Source organism: Rattus rattus, chromosome 1 (assembly GCF_011064425.1).
Source record: "Rattus rattus isolate New Zealand chromosome 1, Rrattus_CSIRO_v1, whole genome shotgun sequence".
NCBI classification, from domain to species: Eukaryota; Metazoa; Chordata; class Mammalia; order Rodentia; family Muridae; genus Rattus; species Rattus rattus.
Window position 1 is genome coordinate 92,064,880 of NC_046154.1, and position 12,507 is coordinate 92,077,386.

Sequence of the window (12,507 nt, forward strand, 5' to 3'; positions counted from 1 at the left end):
AGTTGTCCGCATCTTTAAAAGAACCTATTTGGGTGTGTGCCTCTCTGATTACCAGTGTTAGCTTCTCTCTGAGGAAGGAAGACAGAGCTGTCCTCTGTAGTTCTTACCCTCCTTTCCTTTGGCTGTTGGTCTGGTCCGTCTGGGCTTTGGTTTTCTTTCAGCTGCTGCTCACCATTTAACCTGAGGTGTGTGTTTTAGTCAGTGAGGTGCGTTAACTGCCAATCCTTGTAAGCTCCCTTCTCCAGTTCTCCTTCCACTTCTGCTCCCCTGTGTAGAAGACGGCTTCTGTCTTTTCTCACCGTGGAAATGGGGTCCTTTCTGAGCCCACAATTATCTTTTGTTGCCTTCCTTGTGAATAAGGGTTTGGGTGCAGATTAATTCTTAAATTTAAGAATTCTGTAAATAGATCACATTGGCTTTGGGATTTAATGCCTTAACGGAGGGTAAGGGGGAGGAGCCACTAAAGAGTAAATCTTGTGTCTCCCACAAGCTAAGCATGGGCTCCAGCATCCAGCCACTGAAGCTCCCCTGCCTGGTTTCTAATTCTATGAGGCAATCTGATTTTCAGTGTGGATACCAAAAAAGCTCCCTTTAACAGTAAAGCTAAGCGTTTAGTCATCTGTTTGTGTGCATGGTAAGTGTTGACTGATGTCATGCAAGCGTCACATAAGCGTCTGGCCTGGTTGCAGTTCAGCAGTAAAGGAACCTTCTCAAGAAGCTTCAGTGTGTGGGATGTGAACACTGTGTACTTGTTCAGTCTTCCCAGGGCCCTAGGGGATTTCAATCTGTCCCCACGTTAGGAATGATTTCCTTCACCAAATCTCCATTCAGATTGTTACTTCTCCCCCAATTCACCTACGTGGAGCTAACTCCCTGTTTTCTTCTTTAAATGTTCATGTCCTTGTTTCTCTGCCTTCTGGGAATGTGTGCCATGCCTACTGTAAACGTGTGTGTGTACAGGTACATTTGTGTACATTTTGCAATGCCTGCATGTGTGAACATATGTGTAAACATGTGTGTATGTGTGAACGTGTGTATATGAACATGTGTGAACATGTGTGTAAATGTGTGTATGTGTGAACATGTGTATGTGTGAATATGTGTGTATGTGTGTACATGTGCATGTGTGCATATGTGTATGTACATGTTGCATGTGCATGCGTGTGTGAACATGTGTGTGCATGCATCTATAATGTACTGTAAGTTCTGTTGTACACTTTCATCTCCTTTTTAAGACTGGTGTGGGGAATATCAGTTAGTTCTCTTTCATTTCTGCCTCTCTCAATATTTCCTTTCTAATACATTCTTCTTTCATTAGAATCATTTTGGATGTTTTAAAGAAATTATTATTGAAAGTAACAAACGAGAACTGCTTAATCTTACTATCATATGGCTTTGAAAAAAACACAGCAAAACAAAACTCCTGGTCCCTATACACACACCTCCCTCTCCTTCCCTTAGTGTGGAAGGATCGTTTCATAGACTTCTAGACTACTTATCCTGGGAAGACAGAGCTCTGTCTAGACTGGATCATCCTCATAGGACGGATGTCCCTCCCTCTGACCTCCCTCTTCACTGGATTGTATTAATGTGCTTCTCTCTGACCACCCAGTGAAGGACTCACCGATGGTTGGGTACAGCTGTGGGGAAGCCCACCTCCCTGAGTTTGATTTCTGAGTACCTTGTTCTGTTGACTTGTGAAGCTGTAGGCCTCGGGCCAGCTCTGCTCTGCCTGGCTTCACAATGGTCCGGCAGCCTACTGAAGCAGCAGAGTTGAGCTGTCCTGTCAGCCCAGGGTTTTGTCACACGGAGCTCTTGGGTCCTGAGGTCTCAACTCAGACGATCTTCCATGTTGCTCATCTCCAGAGTGTGAAGGAATGACCGTTGGCACTGGCCACAGTACCAAACACACCTTTCGTCCCTGCTGCCTCCCAGAATGGCCAGGTGAGTCTCCAGTCACCCCCCAGAATGTGCTGATCCCAGGTGATCTCCGAAGCTAAGCGAGGCTGGGCCTGGTTAGTACTTAGATGGGTGAATTGCCCGTTGACCTTTAAAATACCCCACAGATGTCCAAGCACCGTGAGAGGTGCTGTCTGTGTGGTTCTGAGTGCAGTTAGATTTGGGGGCTGACTGTGGCTGACTCGTCCTGTGGTCCAACTGGCTTCCTCCACGGCTCAAGTTCTCTAGTCCTTCCTTTGAAATTTGGAGTCCGCCTCCCTTGCTTGGAAGGCAGGTTGAATAGCTGCTCTGAGCCTCCCCATAGCCCAGTCTCCTTTACTCTGTGATAAGCGTAGATGTCCTCACGTGTCTGCCTTGCACATGGCAACCGACCTTTCCTTCCAACCCAGATGCAAATTTTGACCCATTTTTAGTTATTCTCAGTCACTCCTGTCAGGAGTGGGTGTGGGAAGGAGAAGCCAGATGCCTTCGTTCCCGGCACTGTCGTCCTCTGAACTCAGCCTGTGATGGCTATACCACACAAACACCGTCTCGAGTGGGAACCTGCAGACAGCAGCCTTGCTTGTCTTCTGTCTGTGTAGTCATAGGCAGGTTTCTCAAAATCCTATGGCTGCCCCCCCTTCCCCCTTTTTGGATATCCTTGTGAAAACTTTGAACACAGTGGCGAGAAGGGAGAAGTGACAGGTCCTCAAATTCTTCGAACCGTATTTTCACATTTCCCAGTTCTAGTCAGGAGTGTTTGTCTCTGGGCTAATTGCCTTGTGCTGCATACGTTAGCAATATTGAACGTGCTTTGGGCACTCCTGATTTTGACTGGAATAATTTGGATTATCGTGAGCACTTCTTAGGTGATGCAGACTCCTAGGAGAGACTTACATGTTAAACGTGATTGTAAAAGAGAGTCTCCCTGACAGAGGTTTGAGCTTTTGTTTGGGGCTTTGGATGTAGCTCAGAAGGGAGAGTGGTTTGGACTTGTGAGCTTGTGGGTTCAATCACCAACACCATAGAAAGAAAGACAGACAAACAAACCACCTTTTTTTCCATTGGTAGGACAGGTAAAAACATTTGCTTTTCCTTAGAAATTGCTTTGTTACCCCCAGACTCGTGGGGGGAGGTGTCCTTGATTCATCCTGGTCAGCCTCTTCTTTAATAAAAGATTGCATGGATGTTCCCCCGCAGGGGGATGCCTTTTTCTATATAACGGCCGGCCAAGCCTGCCTCCTGGTTATTAATTACCTGAGCTGAGCACTGGGCAGCTGGAGGAATGCCGTCTGCTGTGAGAGCAGCCAACATTCTCTCCAGCCTCATCATCCACTTTCCAGTCATTTTCCGTTGGACAGCACCAGCCCTGAGGTCCTCACCCACAGAGTTTTACGCACCATTTCCCTTATTCTCAAGGTGTCTGTCCACAGATTCACTTCAGATGTTTTATTATGGCCCATCTAAGCACAGCTGACTGCCTACAAAGGTCACGCTTTATGGCGGTGTTTCTGTATCTCCCTCGGTTCTCCCGAGCACCCATGAGGTAACAAAGCAAGCTGGATGCATTGGCTTCACAAGTGAGAAGATTTAGGTTCAGAAGAAACCCTTCGGAGCCTCACCTGGCCAAGTTTGTACAACTCGGGAGTTTCCTGGGAGTGGTGGCACATGTCCTTAATTCCAAGACCCAAGAGGCGGGGTTGGGGATTTAGCTCAGTGGTAGAGCGCTTGCCTAGGGAGCGCAAGGCCCTGGGTTCGGTCCCCAGCTCCGAAAAAAAGAAAAAAAAAAAGACCCAAGAGGCTGAGGAAGAAGGATTATGAGTAAGAGGCTAGCCTGGGTTACATGGCAAGTTGAAGGAGGCCTGGGCTACAAAGTGAAATCCTGTCTTAAACACAAAACCAGGGATGGAGACTCGGTGGTTGGGAGCTTTGTTGCTCTCGCAGAGTTTGGGTTTGGGTCCTAGCACACACGTGGCAGCTCGCAGCCATCTGTAACTCTAGTTCCGACAGCTCTGATGTGCTCTTCCTGCCTCTGAGGGCACACGTGCAGGCAAAACACTCCTAAAATGGAAATAAAGAAATCTTACAGAACAAAACCCCAAACAAGTGAAAAGCCATGGTTCAGTTGGTAAAGTGCTTACTGTGTAAGCCTGAGGGTGAGGTCCATCCCTGTAACCACGGAAACCGCCCTGGAGCAATAGTGGTGCACACCGGCAAGCCTAGCACTGGGGAGGCAGAAACAGGAGGGTCCTGGGTGCTTGCTGCACAAATAGTCTAGCAGAATCAGCGGACTCCAGACTCAGTGAGAGACCCTGTCTCAAAGAATAAGGTGGAGAGCAATTGAGAGAGAGAGAGAGAGCGCGAGCACACACACACACACACACACACACACACACACACACACACCCGCACGCGCTGCATGCACACACATGTTCATACATAGACACACATGCACACATATGTGCATAGCATAGACACATAGACACACATGCAGACACACAGATGCTCACACACATACTCACATGCATGCACACACACATGCTCGTACACTCGGATACACACACACTTTCAAACAAAAGCAAACTATAGAGCGAGTGCTTGAGCTGAAGTGTGTAATGCCAAAGCTAAGTGTGTGCTCTTTGTGTTAAACACCCTACCAGCCTTTGAAAGTGTTCCAACTGCGCTTACCTTAAACCGTGATCTATCAGCTTGGCGATGCAACCTTTTTATGTGTTCTCTTGTCTTCTAGAAGATGGTCTCTTGGAAGATGATGGAATTTTCAATATTTCAGTATTTAATGAAACTTGTTTGAAGTTGAACAGGCGTTCTAGGCAAGCTGGATCAGAACAAACGTACCAAGTAAGATGTCCCCTTATTCTTATCTCTTACAGAACTCATCATTCAAAACAAGCGAGTGATCCAGCCCCGCTCTGGGCATGCCTTTGTCTCTTCTTGAGCTTCTCTCTTCCTCCTAATCCCTGGATGAAATCTTAGACGCCTGCCTTTTTATGAACGGTGACTCTTCTGTGCGGAGCACACACCCATGCTCTGGGGTGTGTCCCAGGAGCAAGTCTGTGTTAAAATACCTTTAGTAAACTCCCAACTCTGCTTACAAAACGTGTGGGCTGTCTGCCGTGGAAGCCCCAGAATATGGAGAGACTCCGCACAGGGCGACTGTCCACACTGTCGGTGGCCGCTCTCTCTAGGGATGGGTACATGTCAGCGAGGAGGAACTAAGTTGACAAGGGTACTGTGCACTGATAATTTTCTGTTGTTTTCCCTGCCTACAGTTGCACACTTACGTGTCGATGTGTTTTCTTAGCTTGCCTTCAGATGCACATACTGGGCGTACGTTTCTAAGACGCTCATCCAACTTTAGTTTCCTTCTGTATCCAAGTTCAAATCAAAAGCAGATTTAAGAAGGAACCTGGGTTTACTTTGGTGTCATTTTTAGTGCCTAGAAACTCAGGCTGAGTGCGATACAGTGAGAATTAGTTATTCATTCCATAAACATTTAGCAAAAGAACATTATATATTATGACCTGAGAGTTTCAATTCAAAGAAATAGGAACATACAGATAAAACAAACAACCATAATGGGATACTATGAGTCTTTGATAAAAATGCAAAAATAATGGAATGTGTTTGTGTGCACATGTGTGCACGTGCAAGTGCTCCTAAGTATAATTTTAAAAATATTTTTAGGGCTGGAGAGATGGCTCAGTGGTTAAGAGCACTGACTGCTCTTCCAGAGGTCCTGAGTTCAATTCCCAGCAACCACATGGTGGCTCACAACCATCTGTGATGGGATCTAATGCCCCCTTCTGGTGTGTCTGAAGACAGCTGCAGTGTACTCATATATGTGAAATAAACAAATCTTTAAAAAAATATTTTTATGCTTTACTTTAATGTGCATGTTTTGTCCACATGTATGTATGTGCACCATGTATGTGCCTTATGTCCATGGAGGTCAGGAGTGGAGGGTAGAGTTCCAGGTGATTGTGTGTTACCATTTCCATGCTGGGAATCGAACCCAGGTTCTCTGCAAGAGCCAGCCAGTGCCCTTACCTGATAAGCCATCTCTCTACTTCTCCCTGACAAGGTGTAATATTTTATGTTGTATCATAGAGAATGTGTAGTGATTAGCTGAAGCGAGGGTGGAAAGGGGAGGTGTGGGCCTGGCCACAGAACAATGGCTGACCGGAAGGCAAAGAGGAACAGGGAGGAAGGGAGGAAGGGAGGAAGGGAGGAAGGGAGGAAGGGAGGAAGGGAGGAAGGGAGAATCCTAACAGGGGCTGGATGGTGAGAACCTTGTGTCCATTGCTTTGAATTTGAATGCCTGTGAGGAGCCACTGGAGGATTTTAAGCGGGTGAGTATTTAGGTTTCCATGTTGGAAAGAGTCCTAGAAAAGAGACACACTCAAAGATCACAGTTTATTCTATGATTAAAATGGTTTTTCAAATTAGTACTGAAGGAGTTTTATTATAGCTAACCAAATACTTGGTTAAGAGAACAAGTGATTCTTGGGGCTGGGGAGATGGTTCAGTTGGTAACGTACTTGCCCCCCTAAGTGTGAGGCACTGAGTTTGGACCCCATCCTCACCTAAAGAGTCAGGTACGGTGTTGTGTGCGAAGTCACGCGACTTCCTTTGGCTGCTGGCCAGCCGGGCTAGCTGAATCTGTGAGCTCAGGGCTCAGTGAGGAGACATCCAGCCTCTGGCATCCAGGTGCAGATGCACACGTACACACCCTAAAACGACTGAAGAATAAAATGGAAAAATACACTGAACTTCTAACCTGTCACAGATCCATTTATGTAATGTATGGAATATAGTTAAGTCCACTGGAGAAAAGTGAGTGCTCAATAGCTGTCCGCATAAGAGAATATACACGTTGTTCATGCCACGTATGAATACGCCATCCTTGATCATCGAGTGGTCCGGAAGAAAGGGCACCATGAGATCTTGTGCTCAGCTCCCTTGGTTAATGCTTTCTAGCATGGAGCACAGCTGTGGCAGTGGATGGCTGGAACGAAGTGGAGGACGCTCATAGCACTGAGCTCAAGAAACCCAAGTTGTGATGGTCTCTCTCTAAGGCTGAGGGATGAAACTTCTTAGATGACCTATGAGGATGGCTCAGTGAGTGAATGTAGTGGTGGAGGGTGGAGAGCCAATGATGTGAGCTTCAGTCGAACCATTAAACTGAGTCTCACCAGATAAACGATACTGGTTGATAATGTTTGATCCTATTATCCTGGGATCTTCAAAGAGCGCTTCCCCTGAGACTCACTGTTGCTTGAGCAGCAAGATTCAGACCACAGTATGCGGGATGCCTCTGCATTCATCGGCTTCCGCCAGCTCTGATGGGAAGGAAGGCTCAAGAAAAGCCACGATGCACTCTTGCTTTCAAAGCACAGCCTGGGGTAGTTCTCGGAGTACTAAGTACCCTGCACAGCGGGTCTTCTCTATGCATTCCTCACGATGAACAAACCTGAAAGGATTTCACCCAGTAGCTTCAGTGCAGTGTTTTCCACTTGAGTGGGCAGCAAGGGATTGTTGTGGAATAGTCTTCCGTCTTGTTTATTCCTGTCTGTCATTGCTTCTGCAATTCAATCTTAGTCCTGCACCTGACTGAGAGGAACACTGGGTAGGACGGGTGCAGGAACCTTGGCTTTACCGAGGCTGCCCTTGGTTTAGCTCGCTGGTGTCTTAAAGGTCAACCTCCAAAGATGAACAGGGGAGGTTTCTGGACAGTCTGGAGACCTGCCAGCCACAGGAAGCTAACGCGGAGCTCTCTCCATCTGACAGGTGGAAGCTTTGGGCCGGAGGTGGTATCTAGAGAACTTCTACCATGCTGTTTCCTATAACTTCACGACAAGAGACCAAGCTCCTAAAGTGTGTTTAGATCTGTTGCCCGCTACTGATTACACGATAAACATCACCCTTCTGAGACCCACCGAGCTGCGCTCCGCACAAGTAACAGTAACAACCTCGGCGACAGGTAGGCACGGGTACCTTTCTGCTTCGTACCTTGGGACACAAATTAGGTTTGAGGGCTGAGCGGCACAGTGCGGGCAGCACAAAGGACAGGGTCAAGAGCCCTGTGTTCTAGTTCTAACAGACCACCGGCTTTAGTATTCCGAATGCTGGGCTCTGACCAATCAGTCCCTTTGTACACTGTTTTGACTTCTAGAGGGTCCAGGCAAGGGGACTACATGGGGATTCCAGGCAGCCTTGGAGAGGGAATTCTGTAAGGCTTCTGTCTCTCACTGCAAATTCAAAATGGCTTTTTATTTCCTTCTTCGGTGTCCTTTTTGACAAGTTGGCTCACTGTGCAGCCGCCTCTGTTCCTTTAGGTTCATGAAACCCCTTACGTTGCACTTGTACAATTTATATGACATCCTCACCGTGTCTTTGTGTAGTTGAGAAATTATATATTTTTAAACTCGTTTTTAGAATTCTTTCCCACAGCCTTAAGGGCTGTCCCGAAGGTCCCAGCATTTACCATTTTGCTAAGACATTAGCCACGCCTTCACTGCCTGGACATGTGCAGTCTCTGATCTTTGTGGAGGCATTAACACTAGCAGGGAGGAAATTCCTCAAAGGAGGAATGTAAAATGTGTGCATTATGCCCACAGAAGCCATGGACACCCGTAGAGGCCCACATCTGCTGGCCCTGTCCCAGGGGCAGGAACCATGTCATTCTGCCCCTACTAAGGCCATGCCGGACCTGGTAATCTTCCAGGAGCAGAAATGTTCTCTCTGCCGCATTGGGCACTGGCTCGGTCAAGAAGGCTCACAGCTGGGTGATGCAGGAGCATGGTCACATGTACAGAATAGGTCGTTATGGTCCATTTTAGTATGAGATAAACTAGAGTGCATCAGGGTTAGAGGAGGCATGAGGTCCCTCCCTGCCCTGACCAGTCCGTTTGTCTCAGCTTCTGAGGATTAGAAAAGAGCCCAGGATCTAAAATGGGGAGAGCGGCAGCTCTAAGCTCCAGATTGTTCACTGGCTAGGCCTTTGAGTCCAAGGTCTATGAGAAGGGTGGTTTGAAAGGAGTCTGAGTTCCAGACTGTAGAAGAGGACAGACATTTCTCGAGGGTTTTAGAAACCACTATTTTGTTCTAGGTCAGTGATTGCCCTCCTGCATAATAGTTTATTAAAAACTGTTCAACATTCGCTAGTCTCTTGGAGTTTTTATTGTTGCTTTTCCAGCAGGCTGACTCAGAATAGGGTATAATGGTGCTCCTTGGAAACTCCTCCTTTGTGGGTTTTCCTGGAAGCCACATAGAGGCCAGCGATGTTAATGACACAGCTCTCAGATAGTGCTGAGAGACACAGGGTCTTCCCCTCTTTCCCTCCCTCCCACCCCCATCTCTTTCCTTAGAGAACCTACCCACTCAAGACTTCACACAAACGGGACAAGTGTTCTCCCACCGAGCCACATTGCCAGGCCCCTTCTACCATTTCTTTAGTTCTCTGGGTTTAGCAGTGCAGTTTCAGGGCTTCCTCTTTGAAGGGTCTGCAGAATGAAGGGCCTGCCCTTCCCTGGCCGGGACTCTGTTTCCTGTTCCTTTTTGCTCCTAGTGTGCCAGGGGGTGGGCAGTGACGGTAGTGCACTAGACATTAGTGCATTTCGGTCTGTCTCACGTTTTGGCAAGCGTGGGATTATCAGGAAGCGCATTAGGCACAGGTTCACGGACTCCATCCCAGAAGTTCTGAGTCAGTATGCACAGGTACACACCCAGGTCTGCCCGGCCGATTCTGCCAGTCTACTTGGGTAGTATTGTTTTAGCCACACACAGCTTCACTACTCCTGGCCAATTACAAGGTCCGTGCAGGCAGAGGCATGAGAGGGAAGAGAGGGAGTTAAAGAGGGAGGGAAGGAGATTTAGCTAAAATAATTCTATAGTTCGATATCCAAGAAGCTAGTGTGCTAAAACGGGAACTGATTGATACATTTTCCCTGATAATCAAATACCCACTTCCTTTGTTCCTGCTTTCCCGATTTAGAGACCCCGAGTTGTGTGCTCTGGTCAGGACCCTCTCGCCTCCCAGTTAGGTTCCAGCCAGCGTATTCACTTTTTGTAGTGAGAAACTGAATCTTAATTTTCCTTTCCACGCGGGATTAACAAAGTATTGTCTTTACTGTTGTGGGCAATTCCCAGGATGACCCTCAACGCAGATTATAGTGTGGTCATTTTAGAGAAGATTTAGATAGAACAGGCTTCTCCAGCCAGTCTCAGGCTGAGCAGCAGACGGACAGCAGTGGGCGGATAACCTATTACCTACTTCTTGGAGGCTGGGGCTACATGAAGTCCTGCCGGCTGCTGCACAGAGAGAGATCAGCGTTTGCTCAGTAACACAGGAACTCTGTGCAACAGGAAATGTGACCCAAGGAATGGCGCTTCCTGTCAATCAGGTCTGGTGTTTACCGTTCCTCGAGGCTGAATGAGTGGGGAATTGTCTTTGCTTTGGTGGAGTAAGGAAGTGACCACCCTTCACACACTGTAGCAAGGGAACTGACCTCTGTTGACCATTAGGGGCTTGAACACAAATATCTGGATCATCCCAGGAGACTGCATTAGGAGAGCAACTCACAGTGCTTAGTGTTATCCTTATAGTTCATTTATTTCAACATTGAAATTCTGCGATCCGTCAGAAAGACCAGTCAGGAAGGGAGGCACGCCATTGTCTGTAAGATTTTTTAACACTTCAGTATTTTCACAAGTGTGTTCTGTCCTGAACAGGAGGTGGGGATTTCTGATTCCAGGGTGTTCCGTCAATAGGACAGTGGGTGGGCAGCTCTTCACAGGAAGTTTGTAAGTCTGTTTTTATATTGCCCCTGCACATGGGTCTGGAGAGACACGTGAGAAATGGCTGCTCTCTGTAGATCTGTCATCTGTAAGGGAGTCAGTGAGGCATGACTGCAGTGACACCGTCTCTTTCAACATGAGATCTGGTACAAACGTGAAGTCACTGTACCCGAGACCAGGTCCCTGGATGACTGGTCTATGTCACTGGTGAGTAACACAGGCTTCTGATTGGTGACTGCTGCCAGGAGAACTGTGAGACTCTGCCCAGACAGTGTGATGGGCCCCAGTTCATCTCTGTATGATGTAGTTGCACACTGGTAGCCTGCAATCTTTCATGGTAATCAGATACTAAATTTATCCAAAGAAACATTTTCATAATATAACCAAAAAGCTCTCCACTTTGAACCTTTCGCCTCCACAGTTTCTTTAATTTAAGCCACTTGAAAAGTATCTGGATAGATCTAGGTAATCGAAATGACTTCAGTGTTTATAGAGAACTTATAAAAATTGTAGCTTTAATTCAGAATGGCAGGGTTTTTTTTTGTTTGTTTGTTTTTTTTAATCATTCTTTCTGGCAGTATCTGGAGAGCAACAATATCTTTCTTTAGGCTGCTTCTAATGAGGGGCCTGCAGGCCATGTCACATGGATGTTTGAGAGCATGCATGTCCTGTCATTCTCCTCAGCAGGGCTGTGCATGTTAATTCAGGAACATTCAAGAGGTGGGAGCTGACCCTCATTCCAGGGAGTGAACTATAGAAAGTATTTCCAACCCCTCATCTTACTAAGACATAGTTCCTTTAACCGTCCATCCTTTCTGTTTAGTTCCTGGAGTGGAGGGCCTGAGAATTCTTCCTTTACCCTTAAAATGCAGTCATTGTATTTAGAGGATTTATTAGATTAATCTGACAACCATCTTAGGTACCTGGACTGTCCTTTTGATATTTATATTCAAGTATGTTTTTTTATTTTTGGAATATTATATTACATTATCATGAATTATACTTTTAAATATTATGTCTCAGTGCATTGTCCCCCTCCCCTCTTTGAAGACCCTGGTTGCATATGTTTTGACCTTTTGTGGGCTTTTTGTTTTGTTTTTTTCTTTTTGTTTTAGATCTCATTTTAGGATAGGTCTTTAATCGCAGCTCCTGAAGGCAGGGGCAGGCAGATGTCTGTGAGTTCAAGACTAGCCTTGTCTACATCGTGAGTTCCAGACCAGCCAGGGCTAGTCAGATCCTATCTTGAAAAGAAAAAAAATCTTATTTTACTTTTAAATTTTCTCTATTATTTTTATTAAATTTTATCCAAATCTATTCTTTCATAGACATCAAGAAATTCAGCTTTTGTTTCCAACACCGTTTTGTTCTTTTCTTTCATTTATTTTCTGAGTTCAGACACTTCTTTTTCAGTCCCTTCCTGCTTTATGTCCATTTCTGTTTTAGTTTTAATTTTCTGACTGGAGATATCTTCTGAACATCCTCAAACAATTATTTATTGTGTTAATTTTTCCGCGTTTGTGGATTTTCAAAACGATAGTTTGCCCAAGCTGCAAGATTTTGTTCACAGAACCTTGTTTTTGAGCGGACACTGCTGTGGTCATCCAGTCTGCAGTGGTAGCTGACGAGATTCCCGGGTTAAGAGCGCCCTCTTCAGTCAAGGGGTGAACTGCAGTTTCTGTAAAGCATTGCTTTTTTTTTGTTTTGTTCTTTGGTTGAGGACGCTTCTTCTGTTCTAGTTTAGGATTTTCCTGC

The 12,507-nt window shown here is 46.3% G+C and overlaps 1 protein-coding gene across 1 annotated transcript in view; it reads left to right on the top strand.

Moving 5' to 3' along the window:
- Positions 1-12,507, top strand: part of Susd1 (sushi domain containing 1) — a 114,348-nt gene that overhangs the window by 58,210 nt on the left and 43,631 nt on the right. Inside the window, exons 9-10 of the mRNA XM_032903523.1 lie at positions 4,688-4,797; positions 7,747-7,939. Coding sequence (XP_032759414.1) covers positions 4,688-4,797; positions 7,747-7,939 — 303 coding nt within the window. The remainder of the gene's footprint in view (positions 1-4,687; positions 4,798-7,746; positions 7,940-12,507) is intronic.